Source organism: Buteo buteo, chromosome 4 (genome assembly GCF_964188355.1).
Source record: "Buteo buteo chromosome 4, bButBut1.hap1.1, whole genome shotgun sequence".
NCBI lineage: Eukaryota > Metazoa > Chordata > Aves > Accipitriformes > Accipitridae > Buteo > Buteo buteo.
This window is the reverse complement of record NC_134174.1, coordinates 40,934,823-40,958,253: the sequence shown is the minus strand read 5'-3', so window position 1 is coordinate 40,958,253 and position 23,431 is coordinate 40,934,823. Positions and strand designations below refer to the sequence as shown.

At 39.7% G+C, this 23,431-nt stretch overlaps 1 protein-coding gene across 4 annotated transcripts in view; it reads left to right on the top strand.

Moving 5' to 3' along the window:
- Positions 1 to 23,431, top strand: part of LOC142030115 (L-threonine ammonia-lyase-like) — a 34,128-nt gene that overhangs the window by 5,386 nt on the left and 5,311 nt on the right. For all 4 annotated transcript variants that reach the window (XM_075025629.1, XM_075025628.1, XM_075025627.1 and 1 more), the window contains 9 exons: positions 2,912 to 3,254; positions 7,663 to 7,779; positions 8,686 to 8,927; positions 13,121 to 13,286; positions 13,725 to 13,821; positions 14,715 to 14,790; positions 15,520 to 15,645; positions 16,883 to 17,050; positions 17,363 to 17,420. In XM_075025629.1, the coding sequence (XP_074881730.1) occupies positions 2,912 to 3,254; positions 7,663 to 7,779; positions 8,686 to 8,927; positions 13,121 to 13,286; positions 13,725 to 13,821; positions 14,715 to 14,790; positions 15,520 to 15,645; positions 16,883 to 17,050; positions 17,363 to 17,420 (1,393 nt within the window). The remainder of the gene's footprint in view (positions 1 to 2,911; positions 3,255 to 7,662; positions 7,780 to 8,685; positions 8,928 to 13,120; positions 13,287 to 13,724; positions 13,822 to 14,714; positions 14,791 to 15,519; positions 15,646 to 16,882; positions 17,051 to 17,362; positions 17,421 to 23,431) is intronic.

The window sequence follows — 23,431 nt, the reverse complement described above, 5'->3', positions numbered from 1 at the left end:
GTTTTGACTGTTCATGCAAAAGAAATCCATACAGAGGTGTTCTACGCCAAGCATACAAACTGCATTTGAGGAGAGAAATGCATATGACCCAACAGGTTTATTAGTTGCCTCTTTGTGATGGATTGTCAAACCTAAACCGACTGTTTACCTTGGGAGTTTAAGAGCTCTCACTAGGTCTGTGGCACACCCAGATGGGTTCAATAGGGAAAAATGCCATTAATGTAAACTAAAAATATGTAGGTAGAAGGAGAATAAAAATTAATCTGAAATAAATACACATAATATGTACATATACAATACCATGATGATATTCCTTTGGTTATAAGGTTGCTGACCTTTCAGATGCAAATGGATGACAGTTTTCATATTAAATGTTGACATGGTAAGGTTTCAGATGTGCTTTAAACCTGTCTCAAGGTCGAAAAGCCTACAAATATTTTAAACGTTTCGCTTTTGTTCTTTTTTTTTTTTCCAGTGGTCATAAGGTAGTGTCTGCATCAGGGTCCTGAGCAGATATTTACTGTTCATGAGAGCAGTGATGCACATCAAGGACTGAGAATCTGAAAAAAAAAAAAAGGGAAATACAAGAGTAGGGCCAAAAATCAGTATCCTGTTTTGGTCTTTCTGTTTGCAAAAAAGAACATATTTAATGGCACTAGTGTGGTGGGGTGTTACCCTGTAGATTTCTAGCAGAATCCTGGTTCATCAGTGGACTTTTTGTAGTCATCTTTGGCTGGGATTTTTATGGATTTTTGTAGTTGATTGCAATAGATGCAAGGAAAAAGTGTGAATGTATCTCCTATCTCAAATGCCAGTCAGTAAAAAGAATTTTTGACCTAGAAAAATCACAAGTTTTTGATCTACCTATATATTTTACCTTACATATACCCTTTTAACCCATTGCCAATGTAAGGAATAGCATTCATTCCTAATGTTTGCTAAAAATTTTAGATAATATATTTAGAGATAAGATGTATGTATTCTTCTTTTTTTAGAGTAGTTATGGGCTACTGTGATATGGAAAATGTGTTGGGTTTTTTTGGCGGGGGGGAGTAGGAAATGAACTAACAGAGATGTGGCTTCGTATGTGATGATAGCTGTTGTTTATTCAACAGTCCTATTTGGTTCCGGGAGCCATGGGCTGTGCCATAACAAGTTCATGGGGAGACAGCCTGATCTGATTGTCATCTTTGCATTAAGCTAACTAATATGCATGAGAACTAACACTGGAAGATTAACATTTTCATGAAGTGTTCCAACCCTCTAACCCCAAAGAAGCAGAAATGCAGAAAAGTATAGAAGAGAGCTACTTGATAAGCTATTTAATTTGAAAACGGAATACTTGCTGTTTGGGTGTATCAACTTTAAGATATGCTATTGGGAAAATATTTTAAATCACAAGTGTTAACATAAACAAGTAAATACTTTATGTATTTATCTTAGAAAATTACTGTTGAACCCATTAATTTTGGAGAGAGAAGACCTTGCTACAAAACCTGCCCTTTTTTGTCTCCTGTGAAGATATACAGAATGACTGATGCTACTGATAGATCACTTGATTCAAGTAACAAAGCCTCTTACGCTGCCCACATTGTTATGTGAAGTCCTCAACAGAACAATTGGAAGTGCAATAGGAAGCAGATCTACTGGCACAGATTACAGGACCACAAAGAAAATGGATGACACTGCCAAAAGCAGCTGTTTCTAAATATTTTAGAATTCTTTTTGGAAATTATTACAATGCTTATTACAGTGGTGATTGCTGCTGTAAAACTAGGGAGGCATTTGCTTTAGCCAGCCTTGCTGATGAATAACTGCATAACTTAAATCCAAATTATTTTGTGAAAATGGTAAATGTGGTTTGGTGGAGATGATGCTGGAATCTCTGGCATAATTTAACATGTAAATTTTTTAGAAAACCCTTTCTTCCAAATAGATTAATGTTGAGTCCTTCATGTAGAGGGGCTTATACTATCTGTGTAATCATAGCCACAGATGGGGGGTGGTATCAGCTCTTTTCCAAATTACTGGTCTTCTGCTTAATGCTTCTTTTCCTCCATGTTACTCTCCAAATTCCTGGAAGTTTTCCATTTATTTGTTAGTAGGGCTGCAAAATCCTATGCTGTAGTATATTATCCCTTGTGAACTCCTGAACAGTGTGGACCATAGAATAAGACAATCTAAGGTAGGAATACCAGCAAATTTTTGTAGCAAAGTGTTATGTCTCTGAAGTTCCTTGGGGAAGGAGGTTTGTGTGACATCACAGTGTCATCTTATCTACAGGTGTTTTTATCTATGAAGTGTTAAACTGCAGATCAGCAGACCGAGTTCTTTAGCTCTGTAGTAGGATATAATTGTTATCCCTTATCAAAGTAATTTCCTTCCTATCACAAGGCAGTTGACAACTGTCAAGAGTAAGGTCTGCAAGTAGCAAGAGCAGAGAAGCACACCTCTTGTGTACAACGTAATGACATTTGTTACTGCTATTAATAGTATCAGGGAGTGCTCTGCAGCAGCTATTTCCCTTTTTTGAAAAACATGCATACAGCAAATGCAATTCCAGTTATCCCAAAATTTCTGGAAGCACTGAACTGGGATCATTGCCAATTGAGACTGAGTACCAAGGAATGTCTGGCTGCCCAGGCAGCATGGATTATATCTTTCTTATTTTCTTGGGTATGACAGTTTCCCAGTTTGTCCACATGCCAGGTTATCTGTGGCTTTCCTAAAAGCTGGCTGGTTACAGTAGTTTTCAGTCCACCTACAAGATAAGGTAATATGACAGTAATAATTCACTCTGCCCGTCTGAGGCTTGCAAAGAACAGCTGAGATGTGCATCCTTCTTAAATGCTAAATGTCAAGCCTTTAATCATCCAAGCTTTCTTGACAAGTTTCTTTTATTTGTTTTTAGGGATGACAATAAAATAAAGAAACAAGATGCCCCAGCACTTTGTGATCTTCACTGTTGTAAGGATGAGCCAATAAGAAATGGCCTTATTGGGCAGAAGCCACCTTCTATCAACCCTGAGAGACTGAAGGATTTTGGTGAGGAGGATTACCTGAACGGGGATGTGAAGACCTGGGAAATGAAGATAGTGAGCCGTAATGAGGAGTTACTTAGGGATGCCCTTTCCCGCATCCCTCAGTCAAGCAGTAGGACCAGCCTGTCAAGCTCTAACAAGCTGATTCGATTTGAAGATATTAGTGCAGCAGCTTTCAAAATCCAGTGCGGTGTTCAGAAAACCCCCTGCATGGTAGGGAGATTATATGGCTTTGCATTCTCTCAGTATTTCTTTTATTTTCTTTATAAAAGTTGATCAGAAATGAATGAAGAGTATGTGTGAGTTGCAGCAGATAGATCTGTGTAAGATGACCCATGTTCATATTAGTTGTTGTTAACTGTCAATAAGCATTTTCGTCTTACCTGTTTACATTAACCTAAATCCTCAAAGATTGCAGTGACCTGTAAACAAAGGATAAACCACATTAGGCATAGACTTAATTCACTGTGATATTATGCTCCTGGTGAAAAACTCTCACTAGGAGGAACCTGAGTTGGAGATGGCAGACTATCAGCTGTTTGGGTAAGCAGTCTTGTGGGAGAGTCTGGTTTGGAACCAGCCCACGTATTTGGAGAGTTTCAAGGTACAGATTTTCCTCCTAGGCTGGCCAGCCTGGCAAGGCTGGATATCTTCTGCAACCAGGTGGTTCTGCCACGTGCATCTTCAACAAAACAAGGACATTAAGATACACAAACATAGGCACCTATCGATCAGTCTAGGTATGAAAGTGACTGAGACACTCCCATAAATGCACAAGCATTTGCTAAGCGTAAGAGAAGTACAGCGGCAAGGTAGTTAATTTGTAGTGTATTTCTAGTGTTGGGAGCTCTTCATGAGGCTATTGTAGGCACTCTGTGGCTAATCTCCTCTTTTTGCTACAGTGGCTGAAAAGAGCGTCGTTGCCAAATAGCAATTCATAGCAGCAGCCCCAAATCTCTCTTGATGAATCCCTCCCTGTTGCTGACCCAGGGCACCCTGCCATCCTCACCGGCTGTGGATTGTCTTTCTGGCCTGTGCAGGGAAAGGACCTTGGTGTCTGAGCCACTGCTTGGGGATAACAGTTCCTGGAGCAAAGTGGTTGGGTCTGCAAGGTATAGCAGTTCTCCTGGTTCCCAGATGGTGCCTGCTGATCCAGAATTACTTTTGGTGTTTTCTTTTTAACTTAGAGTTCCCAAAATAACTTCAGCATACTACTGAAGAAGTGTGTCTCGTGACAAAGGGCATGATACAAGACTGTTTGGGGCTGTAAGGTGGCACAAAAAACTTACGGGGTAGTGTTGGCTGGAGTGCAGGGGGTCAAACTGGATGCATTTTGCATTCATATACTACCTGTTCAGAGTGACTCAGGAGTAAACCATCCTGCCAGCCGTACCTGGATTTCCTTTCAGAGTGGAAAAGTTGGCTTGCTCAGGAAGGCAGGAGGGGGAGTGAGCAAACACCTGTGCAGCACGGGTGGTCAGGGAGCCGGGGCCTGGGTGAACAGAGGGAGCGTACCAAACTCTGCACGTTGCATTGTTTGTCACCAAAACTCTCAGACTGTCACACCTGAGAGCACAATCGGTGCTCTAGGCAGAAGTGTCAATCTTCTGCATTTGTGGAGACACTGTCCCAGGAAGAGAAGATTTGCATTTATATGGCAGGTACACTTCTCTGTAATTGACAGCTCTGGTCAGGTTTGTTAGATGGGTTTAATCTTGCTGCGCAAAGGTAGGTCTGTGGGCAGGGAGAGGGAGAGTGCCTGGGCTTAATCTGGAAAGCAGAACTAGCTAGCTCCGTACCCTTTGATAGCCTGGATCATCCCTTCCCTGCAGCTCATGGTGTCGTGCACTTCTGCCAGACTACTGAAGTCTATCTCAGCCCCATCCCCTGAGCCGTGTCCTTGCTCTCAACACATCCTGATGCAGGGAAAGGCAGGACTGCACTACTGAGTCTGTCTTCTGCTCCTGCAGGCACCCGTGTAATACGAAATGTTTCGTAAACTGATCGTGCTCCTGCTCACGAGTAGTTAAGCTCTCTTTGGCCAATTCACACCATTTGTTCTCAGGCAGCTTTGCCCCTCCACTTAAATAGCTCTTTTCTCTTGGGTGTCCCTGGCAGCTTTATGCAACACGGTTGTATCCCCTTGCTGCACTTACTCTGCCAAGCTAAACAGGCTAACTTTCTTCAGTCTCTTTTTATGAACTATGCTTTTGCGACGATCAGAATAGTGGAAAACCTATATCCCCACTTGTTTTAGTGTGAAAATAGCCCATGACTGTTGCTATTCAAAGTAATGTCCCCACAGAAGTCATTAGTATATGTTTCATGCACTGATTCAAAAGGAAAGCATTGAAAGCACAGGGTGGTGTCAAGAAAAACACAGATAACCTTTATCTTAACTCATTGCTGAGAGCTAAGAGCCCCTTTCAAGGACATTTGTTTGGATTAAAAAAGGAAGCGTGACTATAACCCATTCAGTTAATTGAACGGAGAAACACTTTGCAGGGTGATTTCTAATCTGCAGGTAAGACCATGGGTGGACTGTCCTGGATCCTTCTGCAGGAGTTTGCCTGGAGCAGAGATATGGCATCATGAATTAATGTAACAGATGTTATAGAGGTAGTAAGTATAGGAAAACAAGGAATTAGCATTAAATTGGGCACTTGGTTTGGTTACTGATGCAGAACTTCAAGGGTTGTTTTGTGTTAGCTTTGTGGATGCCAAATGGAAGCTGTGCTGTGTGTTGTACATTAGAAACAGTATCTGTAATCCTTAGATAAGATCGCAGTGACAAAAGGGAAAACTTACAGTCTGGTTCAATGAGTCTTACAAGGTCACGTATCAGGTCAGTACAGCTGAAAATAGCACTGACACCTCCTTTGTTAGAAGTAATTGCTATATTTAGGCTACATGAAAAAAGCCTCAGTTAAAGAAAGCAGAAAAGGATAACCTGAGGAGTTAAAATATTGAGTATCAAAATTAAAGAAAAATAATAATAATCTGAAGTGTACCACCTCTGTGGTAAAGAGTGACTTAATGACACATAGTTTTAAATGTAGGAGACTTAGCAACTTTAAAAAGTCACAGGATTTATGTCCTTAAATCCTTTTGCTCATTGTTCACTCTAGAATCCAAGATTCTCTACAAACCCCAAAATGATACAACTAGTACAGTATGTGAAAAACCAGTAAAGTACTGTTTCTTGTCTAGTGTTCTTGTTCTGTTTTGCATAGGCATTGATTAGGCTGTTTAGGATAGAAACTATTACTCTCTTAGTGTACTAAGTGCTTTCCATTCTTTCAGTTCTGCAGCCAGATTTGCAAAGGAGCAGCAAGTGGTAGCTCCTATTGCAGGATTTTCAGAAGCAAAATAGAGAATCTGGCCCCACCTATGGGTGAGGAACTTAACATATGCTTGTAAATCCACTAAAAAACCTTGAAACATTCATCTGACATGTTTAGTTTAATTGTGTACCTTATAAGAAGTATCTGTTTCAGATATATTTAGTTTATATAAATTCACTTTGAAAGTCCCACAGTCTGAAAAATATGTCCGTACATATTACTAAGTATACTATACACCATATGCATGAGACTGCCAGATACTTTTTGAGATAAATATTTAAAATATATTGTCATGCTGTCTTTTAATCTATCTCTCTTTGTGACTTATAAATGAGTGCTTGATCCCCTAAATCCCCAGGTCCTTATTTGCTTTGACAGACAATGGACAAAATAGAGCCAATTAGGAAACAGAGATGCAGAAATAGAGATGCAATAGGCCTAGGGAACTGGAACCCACAGGCACAGCTCTATTTCATAAGTTATCTTGTTTAAAACTCTTGTTTTAGATAATGTGGTAATAGGAAATTAATATGGCGATGCATGCTGTGCATGTCTTACTATAAAAATTGATAAAGCTTTGCCATTTAAAAAAAAAAATTTAAAAAATCATGCACTTGGACACTGCATCACATGTACTATGCTTGCTAATTCCTCTCAGCTCAGGCATCCTTTCCGTTCCAAACACTGCGCATTTTCAAACAGCTGCTGCTTACACTTGCAATCTGGGGAAATATTTTTTATTATTTCCATCATTCTTCAAATAAGAAATGTCTTTACTAATGTCATACTGACCTTAGGAGGCAAAATGGACAATAATCAGTGGCAGAAATGATAGCAGAGTCATACTGGGACTCAAAGAGGAATTCTCTAACTGCTTTTGTATCTATTAGGAGATGACCTTATTTTGGGGGTATTTAATATCCAGTTCTGCAAGTGCTAAAATATCAGACCACGGGGTGGCTTTTGAAATAATTGAAAATGCTTATTTTAATATCTGTATTTGAACAGTAAGACCAAAACAAGTGCTATTTTCAGAATTCATAATGGCATGGGGTACATATTTCAGTGCTGCAAGTTTGAAAATGACTTCCATAAGCCAGAAGAATCTAGTAGGTAACAACACACTGTCATGTATTTCTAGGGAAACAGATTATGAAATTTACTTTTTAGAGCTCATACATAGCAGTTGAATGCATGTGTCACCAGGGACCTGATGGGATGTGGAAGATTTTTCTTAATTTTAGATACATCCCCATAATAACTTTTCTATACTCCAGTATTCTAGGCTATCCAAGCAGTATGGAATGGACATCTACCTAAAGAAAGAGTTCCTCCAGTACACGGGATCTGTGAAGGAACGAGGTGTACTTTACCTTCTGACATCATTGCCTCAGGTATAACAAAATGTCAGTGTTCAAAAAGAAATAGATTAGTTCTGCTTCACCAAAATGGGGCAGAATTAAAGATAATTTTACCTGTAATGTCCATGGAATCACAGTGTTTCTTGCCTTTTGAACCACTGTGCTGAACAACATAGATAGGTCTGTGAGTATCTGAATGTAAAATACTTTACTACTTTCTTTATGCTTGGCCAATCTGCTGGTGAAATACTTAAAAATATTTGAAAGAAAAGCTTGCAAAATGTAAACATTGGCATTTTTCTGTGGCATTTATGTGACAGTGTTTGTATGCTTCCTATGGTTCTGACGTGTTGAAACCACCAACTTTTAAGTGATGATGAAATTGAGTTACAATGGGTGATGAGAAGGATCTAGATCACCAATTGATTTTGTAATTAATTACAGTATCATTACGTGAATAGCTTGTTTATCATTTGTCATAGGAGGTTATTGAGTGTCTGCAGCAATAATAATTATAATTGGCATGATACAGCAACTCAGAAACAGTGGTTATTCCCGCACTTTTGTAATAATATGAATAAATCCTTCTATTGAAGGGGAACCTGAAATGAAATAATTTCACACAGGCAGGGAAGAGGGACCAGATATCGGCTCTGAGGGGTCAGATATCGGCTCTTCTGGGATCAGCTTTTGCAGCTAATTCCAATGGAACAAGAAGTGAACCCAGAGGAGTGCAGGAACAGGGGTTGATCTTGTGCTGTCTTAGCTCTGTGTGTACATCCTGAGATCATACCAGACATGCATATACTGTATTATAATGTCATAATATGATCAGCTAGTAGAGGAAAAGAAGGAAGTCAGACTGTTAGAATGATCTAGGATCATATGGGACAACTTTGTGACAATATAAAATGTGCAATAAGCAACCCTGTTTTTTAGGATCAGCAAAGAAAGGGGGTGATCGTGGCTTCAGACAGTAACTTTTCCATGGCTGTTGCTTACCACGCCTCAGAGCTCCGTATTCCAGTGTTTGTCATCATGTCAACCAGCACGTCCCCGGCCAGAGTGAAAATGTGCCGTGAGTACGGTGCCATGGTTATATCCTATGGCACTACAGCTAAGGATTCCCAGACGCATGCAAGAAGGTTGGCACAGGAAAATGCTTACCTCTACCTCGAAGAGTAAGTGGAAAGTGAGGCTGATTAGAAAGATTAGATTAGAAACTTGCACAGTTCTGCAAAAACAATTAGTTTCATTAAAATTTGATCACAGGTCACCAAAATGTTCCCATTACCTGGAGTATGGACAGTTACATATTCCCAGGGCACAAATCATGAATCCTTTTATAACAGTTGGGGATGTAAACCAAAATGAAACACTCTTCCCCAAATTAGGCAAACTTCCTGATTAGGAATTTTATGGGCTGGTATGGTAATGGATATATGTTAACTCTTTATGAATGCTGTCAGAAAGCATTAAGGCTAGCTTTCATTTTTGGTCTCTCTGTTTGGACTAAAATGGGTAAAAGCTAATCTTTAATGCAAAGGATTCAGTGGCATAGTGTAGAGCAAGAGAAAGTTAATGCTGTAAAATTTTTGCGTATCTGGTGTGACTGACACAACTGCAATTCTGCCTTGAAAAAAGATGAAGAGGAGGCTACTTCACACATATTTAAAGTAACTAAGGATCAGTATAAATTTTAGTTTGAACTATTTGAGGTCATTGAACGAGCCCGATCTAATAAAAACATGATTAGAATAAGCTAAGACAGGCAAAAATATTTAGAACTGATCCATTTTCCTTTTTTTCCTTTTTTTTTCTCTGCAGTCTCTTCTGGCTTTCCCTTCCTTTTTTTTCCTCTTACCTTTTTTCAAGTAAGATTTCCAAAAGCGGAGAAGGGTGAATCATTAGCATGAGGTAGGCGGAGGTCCCTCTGATGCACTGAGCTGGAATGTTATTCTCCCTCCCCATCGCTGCCTCTGTGCAGGCTTTAATCACCACTTCGTGTTTGTATGGTATCTACTGCAGTAAGTGCCTGTTCCCCTTCGGCTCCTAGGCTCTACTGCATTAAATGTAGTAATAATGAGTAATGTTGCTTGGAAAGAGGATCCCAGAATGAGCAGAATGGTGAAAGTCCTCACTTCTTTCCCAGTTGGTTTATCGGGAAGACAATATTAAAAACTGTACTCTTCAACTGCACTTACTGACAGCAAGTGACCCCCAGGGGTGCTTGGTGTGCCTTCTCTTTCACCATGGGCACAACCTTGTCCCAGATTGAGACTTTCAAAGAAACCCAAAGGAATGAGGTGCCCTAGATCCCACTGAATTTTAAACCCATTTAGGCTCTCTCCGAAAACCACAGCTTTCCATAACCTTGTGATTTCCAAATTTCTGTCAGCCATTTTTCAATCAATGTGTTAAGTCCCAGCTGGCTTGCATCAACTATCACATTTGCGCATAAGAACTAAATTATTTTATTGTAATTTCATGTTTAATCTTCTCCTCCTCCCCAAATAATTATTTATGTTACATAAGGTAGATATTCTCCAGGTTCATGAAGCTCCAGGGTCAACACCTGTGAAGGACTTCAGCATCTAGCATTGAGGAACTCTAAATGTACATGTTACCATTAATAATATCAAAGCACTCTGATTTATTATATTTCAGGTTACAAGAAACAGAGTTATTCAATCTGTTACCATGTTTAATTAAAACCTCACAGATGCAATTTTCACACTTTGGAGGAACAAAAAAAAATTCAAAAAAACCCCCCACTACAGTTGTGAGCCTTTTCATAATGGGATGCCTGAAATGTATTTTTTTTGGTGTAGACTGGAAGAGCTTTCCCGGAGAGATGTATGTATATATAGATAGCCAGTCATCTTCAATGTGTGTCTGACCATCATCACTCACCAAAGTTGTCTGCAAAACATCAGCTAATCTCCTGTGCTTTAGAATGGAACTTCTGAAATGTCATTGTACTTCAGTTTAATTCTAGCTTGCATAAAATCCCTAGCAATTTGGTCTCTGGATCTCCTTAACCAACAATTCATTCATTCCTTCCTGAAGTAGACATTACGTGCCTGACTGGTTTTACCTCCACAAGTAATGTCCTGTAGTTGGGTGTGTCAATGTTAGTTCTTCCCATTTCTTGAGTTCAATTAAAATACTGTGTTATGAAAATGATCTTGCAAGAGTTCAATTAGAGGAAGGAAACTTTTTATCCAGCTGCAACTTCCTGTGAAATTCCAGGAAGGAAATGTGATTTTTCAAGTTGGAATTCAATCATGAAGTCTATATAATTGCTGCTTAGCTAACATGGGATTTTTAATAACTATAGATGTTCAGGACTTCATTATAAATGCAATGTGAAGATTGTGAAAAAGTACCTCTAGGATGATGTGAGAAAGATTGATTTGTGAATCAGAGAAGTAAGAGTGCTACAGATTGAATTACACACTTTCCTTCATTGAGAGTCCATTTTTTTTCTCATGTAACTCCATGTCCAAATACTGATCAGACCTGATCCTCATTCATTTGTGATCTGGTTAGTCTCTTACTCTAGAAAGGACAGCCAATAGCTTTCAAGCCCTTTATTTGGAGAACAAGGGAACAGAACCTGCTAGCTGCCACATCAAAATTTGGGAAACTGAGCCTGACAGCCTGTCTTGGATTGCTGATGTATCATACCTTTCAGAAGGCAAATGGCCAAATTTCTAGCTCTGACTAAAAAAATGCTTATTTAAATCTACAGTCTTTAGTTTTATCTGCCCTTTTCCTTGATTTTCCTTCAATGGGTTATGATACTGAAAGAGATATGTTCACTTTCACAATGCGAAAGTAATCAGTCACAGTGCAAATAAAATAACTGGTTTTATTATAAAAAGCTGAAGGCTGATCAGTGAACTGGTGTTCTAACTAGATGTTAGCAAGGAAAACGTGATTATCTGAAACATTCGTTCAAACTGCTAATAAATCTCCATGCCCAGAGCAGTCTCCTTCAGACAGAATTTTTTAGAGAAGCTTTACTCATAAATTGGATATCCCAGGTCCTCATTCATTTTTGCAGGTCCCCATGGTTTCCCATGTAACCATGGCAGGGGTAACTCCACAAACTCAGTTCTCAATCTTATTTGCGAATAAGGCTCCAGAAGAATTGTTTAGGAGACCAGGGATATATTTTTGTCACATATAAGAATGGGGGGAGAGGTCCTTCAGTGTCTTGATAAAGACAATAAATTTAAGGGTTCAGTTACCCATCCTGCTATGATTTCTTGCCTTCATCTTTAGCTATGCTACAGGAGTGAAAGTTCATTCCTCCCATCCTTTCTTGTGTAGTTATATAGCCTCTTGTCCTGAGGAATTTGCTGTGTTTTGCTATGTATGTGAGGTAACTTCGCAACAGGGCCTTGGTCTCCACCTTGCAGGCATTCTGTATGCCTCTGCTGAGCCTCTCTGTGCATGTCTAACAGTAACAAAAGCATAGCTTCCTCGTACCCAAACGTCCTGGGTCAAGTAAATCAAGTGAAGTCATTGGAGCTATAATTCTCTTTGCGTATCTGTTTGCCAGAAAAAGCAGAACATACAGGCATACAGAGGTCTCATATTTTTCGTTCATATATCATTCTACATTTACATCTTTGCTAACTTTTAAATAAAATGCAAACCAGCTTCAGAAATAGATCCAAGTCAATTGTGTGACTGTACAGTGGACTTTTCTTCAGTCTTTTGTCTCTGTTTGACCCTATTCTGCTCATTAAATTACCTTTGCCTGAAAGTGTTTTACCAGTGAGTATTTTGGCATGACTAAATGCTTCTCCTACCCTTCCAGAGTAATGTGAAGGTATCAGATATTGGCCCTGGATTGTGGAAAGACTTAACTCTGTAGCAATGTTTGGTATTTGTGAGGTTGAACGCAGTGCTTAAATTTCATGAAAATTCCCATTTATCACAAACACTAAATTCCGCTTATAAGTATAGTGAAGGAGATTTTCTTCTGAGACTTTGCTTTTAGTTTGGACTGCCACATTTAAAATTTATGAAGCATAAGGTAGTGACAGCAACAGAAAACTTACTTCTGTCTTACCAGCTCTGTAAACACCTGATACTGGTAACAACAGAGATACGTGCTCTTCGCCCTGAAAGCTATTTGGGGAGTTTATGAACGGCACAAGTTTTCTCCCGTCACACTTTACACAGCACGTGATGGTCTGTCTGATGGCAGTGTCCTGTTGTATCGCCTTCTGCCCTCGTGCTGGTGATTTACTCTTGCATGTATCTTTTCCTGCTGAACAATGTCTTTAAAGTAGTAGATTGAACTATTATTGTGTTGACAACTGAGAACCCTGCTGAGCTGTGCCCTTCCTTCCTGCAGGGAGGATAGTGCTGTCTACCTGTCGGGCCTGGGAACTGTGGGGCTGGAAGTGTACGAGCAGGTGCCAAAGCTGGATGCAGTGATTTTCCCTGCGGGAGGCCACTGTGGCTTGCTGGCAGGGTCAGCTGCTGCACTCAAACACCTCAACCCACGTATTTCTGTAATTGTAAGTTTCCTTTCACCTACGAAGTGTTGCATTTTGATGGCTTTCACCACAGCTGTTTTCAAAAGGCGCTGGTATCTAGTGATATGCATATGCTGGGGACAGGGACTATCTGATCCTGTGGGCTTCACCTAGGAGAAGAGCCACTGAGAGCCTGGGAAGTCTCCTGTCCCTTGGCTGCTTGGCTGCATTTAAGAAAAAGGGTGGGAAGACTCTTCCAAAGCAAATGAAATCCAGTTCTGTGTTTTGAAATAATTTCTTACTGGAGAAGTTTGGCCCTAAATAAGCCACAGGATAAATTTAGTGATAGCACAGTTATTATGCAATTTGAAATCAATTGTTAATTCTAAAAGGAAACTGTGTAGCTTTTTTTGGTGTCCACTTTGGTGGTGACTTCTGTTGTCACTTTTTTATTGATTCAGTTATAACACTTTTCCCCAGGGGGTTGAATCTGAAAGTTTCCCTGTATTGCAACAATCCTTAAAGGCTGGCCACCCAATTGAAGACCAGGCTTGCAGCAATCACCACTTTTATGGAGGTAAGAAAATGGATTATTCTTTTGGAGGTAAAACAAAGGTTTTCTTTGATTTCTCCAACCATATTCTTTTCTCATTAATTCAGTTCAAACAGACTTTAAATGAAACCTCTGAAGAGTCAAAATTTAATTCATGCTTTAGGAGCAACTTCTGACATGTTTCCTCAACCACCACCCTGTGCATGTGAAATGTTCAGGTAAATACTTAGAAATACGAGAGTATTTATCTGACCATTGTGTTCACAAGCAGCATCTTAACCAGTGAAGTCAAGAGGAAGACTCTCATGTAAAAGACTGTTTGTGAAAAGGCAGGAAAATGCAGCGCTTAAATATTTACTCACAAAACTGTTGTCAGAACAACAGCGTTTATAAATGATACAGTTGTTCCCACATCCTTTGCTCAAAACCCCTCAGCTGTTAAGCAATTTAAGAATATCTTGTTTACCTGATGTTCAAATCCCTGGAAGCTTTGGGTTAAATTGGAGTTTTATAAAACAAACAACTTCTTAACTCTCTGGCAAGCTCTGCCTGTCTCTGCACTCCTTTCCGAAGTGTCCTGTTGTAGCTAACAAACCCAGTGCCACGTTTGGTTCTTCTCTCCTTCAAACCTTGCTAAACAGTGAAAAGCGCTGGGCTGCAGGGTCACTCTTGCAGTCCAACTATGCCAGTGAGGAATCATAATTTTCTTAAAGGAGACCAAAATGGCAAAATCTTCCTGGGAGATTTGGTCTTTCATTATCAAATGCATTGTTGTCATATAAAAAATCAAGCAACTTGAGTTCATATAACAACAGTGTGCTGCACTCATTAAGGGCACCAAACAGTCAGGATTCTAAAAAGTGTTGAACTTGTCCAAAGCAGCCAGCTTCATATTTGTGTCTTTTTGAAATCTGCAGATGTGAGTGGGCTTTGCTTTGGCAGCAATTCTTTGCAGCTGACTGGGAAACTTGTGGATAAAGTTGTTGCTGTGAGGTAGGTGAAGAAAAGCAGTGAAATGAATAATACTGAGTGAACATTGTTGTATATGAAAAATGAAAAATGTGCTGTACCATCCGGGTATGATGGTTCTTAATTTACAGTGGAAAGCAGGTTGGCAGGAGTCGCCATCGTGCACACACTGTGAGAGCATGGTAGGTAGTGGTGGGGTGCCTTTCTTTCTGAGAGGGGCACTGAAGACACTGAACCCAATCCCACATATCACAGAATCATAGAATACCTCAAGTTGGAAAACACCCATAAAGGACCATCAAGTCCAACTCCCTGCTTCTCGCAGGACTACCTAAAACTAAATCATATGACTCAGAGTATCATCCAGACTGACCCCTTTGGCCAAAACTTCACCTGCTGCTAGTACCTGGTCACACTCTGGGTGTAAAATTTGTCCTTGTTGTGTTCTACAACACTGGAAGGCAGCCCTTGACAAAACTCTTCTAAATCATCACAGAAGGCCAAGTTGGTAGAATATACTTACCACTAGGACTTAGCTAGCACAATGGTTCTAGTAAAAAATGCCATCTTGTCTTTCAATTGATAACAAGACTGAGATGTGCATTCACCCCCCAGCAGCACAGCTTTCTGCAACACTGCTTTGGGGTCATATGAACCTGGGAGGATGGAAGGAAACCAGTTATACATAAATGTATTGTCTTCCTCTTCTGGTAAATCTTTCATTTTGTTTTGACACAACTCTTTTGCCTTCAGGGAGGAGGACATCCTCATTTCAATGCTGAGATTGCTGGAGTATGAACGAGCCACAGTTGATGCAGAAGGGGCCATTGGACTTGCAGCGCTGGTTGCAGGAAAGCTGCCTGAGTTGAAGGGTAAAAGGTACAGCAGCTATTGCAAACAGGGAACTGTGGCAAAAGCATGGCATTGAGTGCCTTGATCCCAGGAAACAGAGAGAAGCTATTTGTTTTATGAGTGACAAGGCAGCTCCTGCCCCTGAACTGGCAATGGGCTTATCTGTGGCATCTGCTTCAGGCTGAAGGGACCACTCACAGGTCAGAAGACCATGTTGAACAAGACACGTGTCAGCGTGGAGACCTGGCAAATCTTGTCATTTTCCTGTATTCTCAAATGGTTGGGGGAAGGGCAGTTACGTACAGCTCCACGAGGCATGGTCACATCTGCCAGGAGAGCATCCTGCTTTTGTCAGCCTGTTGCCTTCTCTCATTCCACTTGTGGAAATCAGCCCTGTCTGTGGTAGGACAGTAGCTAGGCTGTCTTCTGCAGTCTCTCAGTGATACCTGCTTCCTGTCCCTGAGAACTGCTGCCCAGATAGTCAATGGGATTACCCTTGTGCTTAGCATTAAACGTGTGGGTAAGTGCCTTCTTGCATCTGGGCTTGAGTACTCAGTACTTAAGCGGATTGAGCCTTGGCTCAGGACATAGCCCAGAATGTATTTAAACATACATGCACTCAAGACAAAATAAAATTTCCAATGCACAGCATTGTATGCTAAAATACTGCTGAGGCAGTTCTTCAGAAGAAGCTGACAGAGTACTTAAAGCAGCAACAAATTTCAGTTCAGTACAGCTAAAATAAAAGGGAAAATGCACAGGTTTGGGTTTAGAGGGGTCAGGTTTGGCTCTGCAGAAAGAGAATTGTGATGTGGTTCTTCACTTCCTCTTCAAACATTTCTGTACTCATTTTGCAGGGTTGAGATGGATGTAATTAATGGTTACAAAAAGCCTTGATCATACATGTTATCTAACCATTAAGAGGCTGAGACTCAGAATTTCCAAGGGAAAATGATGTCACATTTTAAAAATTTGAAACAGACCTAGAATTCTCTAGCTAATTATCTCGAACAGGACTAAAATCTCCAGCACATGCAAAATGAAAACAAGTTTTCAGACCAACAAATGCAGCCAGCTTCTATGCTCCCACTGCCTGCCCACAACTGATGCTGAGAGCTGGGAGACCCTCTGATACGTAGTACATATTTATCAAACGGTGATCCTAGCAGATCTTAAGCTGATATTGAATACAGTGTCTGTGATTTACAGTTCCTTTGCACAGACAAGTGCTAATCGAAAATCCTATTTTTCTTTCTGTTTTCAGAGTGGCGATTGTCATATGCAGTGGAAACTTGGAATTACATTTGCTGCAACAGTGCATAGCTCGTGCCCTGACCCTCGATAACAGAGTGTGCAGATTTTCCCTTGTGCTTTCTGACAGCCCAGGAGACATTTCAAAGCTACTGGAGATTTTGGCTCGGGAAGAAGCAAGGTAAATCAGACTAGTAGTAAGGAAATATAATCACAGAATAGCACAAAGATTATTAAAGATTTGGACATGTTTCCAAATGTCCTCTGAAGGCAAGTCTGTAAGTAACTAATTAATCAAAGGGGTTTTTCTTGTTATATTTCAGAAAAAACTTTTATTTCCTTCATTTTTGTTCCAATGTGCAAGCACTTTTGCAGCATAGAACAAAGGTCTAATACAGAAAGCAGCAAAGATGATTACTGTCCAAGTGCTTACTGAAACTATTTTAGAATGACAAAGGATTGTTCTATCTAATTTATCCCTTATTTGATTTAGAGTTTTGGATATCAAACAAGAACACACATTTGTGACATCTGAGCTCTTCACTGTCGAGGTAAGATGAGATGTGATTTCAGTTTCTCTAGCAGTACTGGCCTCCCCTAGTTTATTCTGTTTTCCTATGTCTCTATATGACTATGTTGAAGAAGTCCAATAGAGTGTGCTCAGTGATTTGGGGAGCAATGCGATAGATAATTTATTCTGTGTTATGCAGCATCTTGCCTCACCGAACACTTAGCAGGCATATAAATTATACAGGACCTGTTTTACCCGCTATTGCGACACCATGGGTGAAATACTCCAGCTGTTACTATTGCAAACCTTCCTTACGTGTGTGGTGGTGTGCCGAAGGTGGTGAGCAAGCTGCAGCATCCGTCCAGAACTTGAAGAGCCAGCTGTGTATGCTGGCTGTAATTACCCGAGATCAATTTGCCTTAAAGCAATGTGGAGAACACCCTTGCTCTTTAAGGAAACCTCGTTTTTAACTAGGGCCTCAGTTTTGTACCTTATCCACAAATAGCACAGAGCAAAGTCATTATTCCTTTGTTGAGTATTTGATATAGTAACACTGAGGAGGTGTTATCAGTTAATGGCATCTCTTAAAAGGATCATTTGTATCATGGCATATCTCTTATTTCAACTGGTTTGGCAAAGGTGTGGTTCCACTGATTCCATGCTACGGCTGTCCGAGTCCAACCTGACTTAGTTTGTGAAATCACCGGTGGAAGTCAAATTAGGGATCTTTGCTAAACAGGCTCATAACTGGAATTCAGTAATGCTATTGAATAAGCAAGTTCTTCCATTTTGGCGTTTAAATGTAGTTTCCCACCTGGATGCAAAAACCTGCTCAGTATTTTCACTTGTGTACGTAAAGAATAGGTTAGATTAAAGATGACTGTAGCAAAGGACTACAATGAAGTTCACAAACATCTTTCAGAACATAATATTATCAGTTTTCTCAAGTGTCTAGGACTAAAACTACATTATTCTGCAGTTTGCTATAACGATAGACCAGCTTATGATTTTGAGCAACTTGAAGATGACGTGACACTGCACGGGTAGACAAATCCCTCTGATTCAGTGACTAACTTAGCTCTGAAAAACCTTTTTACTGAAGGCTAGATTCGACAAACCCTGTATCTCTTTTAAAGCTTTCAATGTGATTTTTATGAAGTAAGGCTTGTAATTTTTATCAATGCTACTACGTAAATTAAACAATATCCACTCTTGGTTTTTGATTGAGAATGTTAGAACAATTTTCAATTGCTCTTGCAACCTCCTCCAATGAGGCAATTTTATCAGAATCTCTAGTAAATACAGTGCCTGAATGAAAAAGTGCCATGTACTATTGTCTGCACTTTAAACACAATGTATTTTCACTGGCTGTCCACTTCAAGAATCTGACAGTGTTATACTAGAAGAGGGTTGAAGGGAGGAATTTGCATCCCTGAGTAATTTATTCAGATGTTGGATTTGTATGATGGCTTTTAACTAGCCTGGGAGAGGCTATTGGATAATTAGATGTGAAGTACAAAGTAGTGATCCAGATTTATAGACCTCAGTGACTTTGGAGGCAGCTCTATCTGGTGACGCCTAGTGAATCGTGAAGCTTTTCTGTGAAAACTAAAACAAGGATAATAAAAAACGGTAGAATATTGAATTTATCTTTAAGCATCACAATGAATTTGCTCTAACCAGATACAGAAAAATGTACATATTTTCATAGTAAAGCTAATATGCGTGGGGGATGTTTTGCTTTTTTTCTTTGTTGTTTGTAAGAACCAAAGCCTTGTGTCAGCAAAGCATTTTTAAGCATTTGCTACTAAAGCAGACCTGCAAAGAACTTTGTATCATTTTCATCAGTGTAAATCACAGCACATTAAATTAAGCACGCATTTAAATCTGGATCAAGAACCAAAAATTATCGTGTGTTGAACTAGTGGTAATATTAAGAAAGACATTACAGCTATATCTACTCCACTCCAACTTTAATACATACTTTTGATTGTGGCTATAAATGAAGTGTTTCACAGAACAGAGCAGCAAGCGTAGTGGCTTATTTGAAACACTAAATCAGTCCTGTCAAGATTGTCATCTCAGTATTTAATCATCCTTTTAGATTTACTCCTTCATTTCCAAAGGAGAGAAACTCGGCTTCTAGACACTGCTTATCAGGAAGATAGAGCATTTTTTTTCCTTCTAGTGAAATGCCTTGCTGGGTTAGTGTTTATTCATCTGGTGCATGCTTGGAATGCTCCATGGGAAGATCCCTGCTGATAGTCTGATTGCATGGAGTAGTAAGGACTTTCTAAAAGGAAGCTTTATGTTCAAACTACGCTTCTGGAACAAATAACTTTTAGAACACTACTGGTAAAAATAAGAGATTGTTTTTAATTAAAAAAAAAAAGATTATGGCTACATTAGATTCAGCTGATTTCTTAATGAAGTGCCTTGTGCAGTGGAATCGGCTGGTCACGTTCTTTGGAACAGTATGGGACTTTCTTTTGGATGCTGCCTGCTTATACCTCCAGTTCAGTTTCTCTTTCCTTGTGGCTCGTACTGGATATCTGTCTTGCAGAGGACTACACCCAAATTCACTCTTACCTGTGCAGCTAGGAAATGGATTCCAAAGTCCCACTATTGAAATAGATAACTCTTAGCAAATCCTACAAATAACCAGTCTGGTAGGCTTCAGATTTTACAGCTATTGAAGCAGGTTACATGACCAGGAATATCTAGACAAAAATAAAGATCAAAGCTAAGGAAAAAAATCACCAGCTAACTGGATATAGAGGTCTAAAGGATTACCCAGTTCATGGGAAGAAGCTACAACTTGCTGCTTTGAACTTTCCCTGTTCTTTATCAGTAATATTCCTCAGATTCGAGGTAGGACAATTTATCACTTAAATTGCTTCCATCTGTAAACCTCTTTATAACCATTTGAATCCCTTTAATTTCATATTACTATTGACTTAGAAGTCATTGAGCAAAATCAATAAGGTTCTTACCTTAATAAGGTAAGAACTATCTTTGCTATGAAGCCATGCAAGGCTCTGCTATAGAACAGCAGTTGCCTGCTTAATAGGTGTCTCATATTTGGACTCAGGCAACTCAGCCGAAAAAAAAATATCTTTGAGCTCATCAAGTTTCTAGAAAAGTCTTCTCCTCATCACTGCACCTGCAACATAATCAGACTGGCAGGTACAGGAGGGTCCTGGAACAGAGCAGTGAGGGCCTGCAAGGTCTCGAGGTGCTCCAGCAGCTTTGCAGAGAAGCAGCTGCAGTGGCAGTTTTCCCTCTGACCTTGGTCCTGTTTGACATTATGGGGTTGTCTGGTCTGTTCACTTCAAACCTCTCAGGAGCTCAACTCTGCTGCGGTTTTAAATAACCCAGAGGAGACCAGTTGTAAAAGAACATCCATCACATTACTTCTCCCTCTGACTGTGCAACAAAATACTAATTCATAAATCAAATGTTGCTTTTTCTTTACAATAACATTACACATTGTCCCAGTGGTGTTGGTTTTCCTGGCTCGTTTTGTGTAGTGTAATACATGTTTTTTCCATACAGTTTATTCACCTCAGGCTATAACTCACTAAATTATTTTAGTCTGTTCTGTTCAATTTGAGCAAATTCCTTTGGGCCAACTTGCATTTTGTAGAAGACTGGAGGAGAATATTTTGTATTAGAGTCCTCAGTTGCCAACATATTCCATGTTATTGTCCTGTGAAAAGAATACAGAGGAGCATGCAGCTGTCCAGCTACAAGAAAGATGCTATCATTCTGAAAGCATTTCCTGCACAACCATGGGCAAGGCACGGTTTCTGTGTGTCAGTTCCCCATCTGCAAAATGGAGACACCTGGAGTGGGAAGTTCAACAATACATTTCTTCTGAGGCCCTCCAAAAGAATTTGGTCATTTTCTTTAATGGCATTCCACAGCAGATTAACGCAATACAGAATAGCCTGCCCCAGTTGTAGAAGTAAGAACCTGACTCCAGGGAGGCTAAGAGTTGACCTGTTGGATTATTATCTGATTTGTGTAACACAATGGTAACTTATTTGTGCTTGTGCTCGCCGACCCAAATGCAAGAATATGCCAAAAGATAAGGGCTCAGTTTGCACAACCAAGTGACATCTGTGGCAGCTGTTACGCTCTTTCTCATGCATTGCATTGCACTGAGCTTGGGGACCATCTGGCAGCTGATCCCCAAACCATACACTGAAGTGCTGTTGCCAAATAATCTGTAATGTGCAGTAACCTACACTGAGTGTTTACTGAATAATTCAGAAAATTGCCCAGCTGTTGATTTTTTTTTAATAGAAATGAAAAGTCTTGCTTTATTTATAGAACTGAAACCAGTGTGTATAAATAAAGATTTCAGTTCTAAATCCAGTGATTTTTTTTCCTGTAAACAAACCTATACTGTTGCTGAGCATGGTGTATCATGTATATTAAGTTTTGTGAATCCTTTGAGACCAATAGCTTAGAAGAAGATGGATGTGGTTTCTAAGACTAAAGAAGTAGGATACAAAGGCTCAGTGGATCAGTCAGGGACATAAAAGGAATTGCACTAGCTGGTTATGATCTATCTTTACATGGAGCCTGGAAAAGCACAAGACTGAAATCTTTTGATTGAGCAATGCTGCTCACATTTCCTCTGCTCTCTAGCGCTGGCTCGGCATGTCCACCCAATATCTTTATTTACACACACAATCTACAGATATCAGGCATCAGGGAGTTGAGAGGCATGCCAGAATAATTTTTAATATCTAGGAAAATATGGTCTAAAAGGCTAAGTGCCCACATGTGATACTTTCAGTTAAAAGGGAGCAAAGGTGCCCACCCTGTTGCCCAAATTATTCAGCACAGAACTTTGCAAATTTCCATCTTGTGAAGTTATAAACTTTCCTCTCTTTGAAATGGAATTAATTCCTATGAATATTTTAATTTATGCATCTGGATTTTGGTTTTGCACAGAGTAGTAACTTGTGATAAATTTTATCCTTTATCTTTTTTTCAGCCTTTGTCCTGCTCCCTCAATTATTTCTAGTTATTAAATAAAACCCATAAGACATCCATATTCAGTGAAGACTGTTCTGTCTTCCATTACTTGTAGGCCTGCCACAAAAAAAGCCCAACAGGCTAACTAAACTCTTAGGCTGGAATCAATCTTTAGATTACCTGCCACAGAGAGCGGAACTCTAAATGCAGTAAAAAAATCCATACGGCTGGTTATTTTAACTGTCTTACAGGACCAGATAATTTTTCTTTTTTTTTTAATCCAGCAAGGATATAATATGCAGTAGAGAAATACATAAAATTTGGGGGGTTTTGTTGTTGTTGTTGTTGTTGTTGTTGTTGTGTTTTGTGGAGTTTTTTGATACACATTAAAAAAATGTCTACTGTGCAAACTTGGTCCTGCAGTCAATGAGAGCTCTGCTGGATCAAAAAGCGTATGTCTGGTACTGAGGGCTTATGGGTTTGAAACAAATCTAAAGCAAAGGTTTCTCTAGTTGTGGGTTATCTTGTCTGGAGTATAAGAAACATCGGGCAATAGGTTTTGTCATTTGTTCTTAAATAAGATCAGTTTGGAGCACTCACTCTTAGTTCATCAGTAGGTATGCAGCCTCCTGTAGCTAGTAGTACCTGGGTGACTATTCATCCTAGATAAGTGTAATCCTCATATACATCCCCATGAATATGAGGATTGCCCTGTTGGACACTCATGGAAGTCATACTTACCAGGTGAAGCAAATGAGAGAAAGGAGTTCTGTGAACGTAAAACTGCAGTGTAAATTGGATTAATCTGAGCAAGAAAGCAAATTCTTGCCTTCCTTGCTGTTTAGATCTGTAGCTGCTCTAAAGTGTATGGTGATTCTCTTTCACTCCTACTGTGAGCTAATGTTCTATCTTCCTCTATTTGACAAGTGTAAAAAATCAGATACATTTCTGGAGTTGTATATTATTGCTGCTGCTGTTATTACTTTCATAATACACTACAGCATATTAATGGCCATATCACGTGTTGGATGCCGTGCATGCACAGAACAAAACCACAGTATT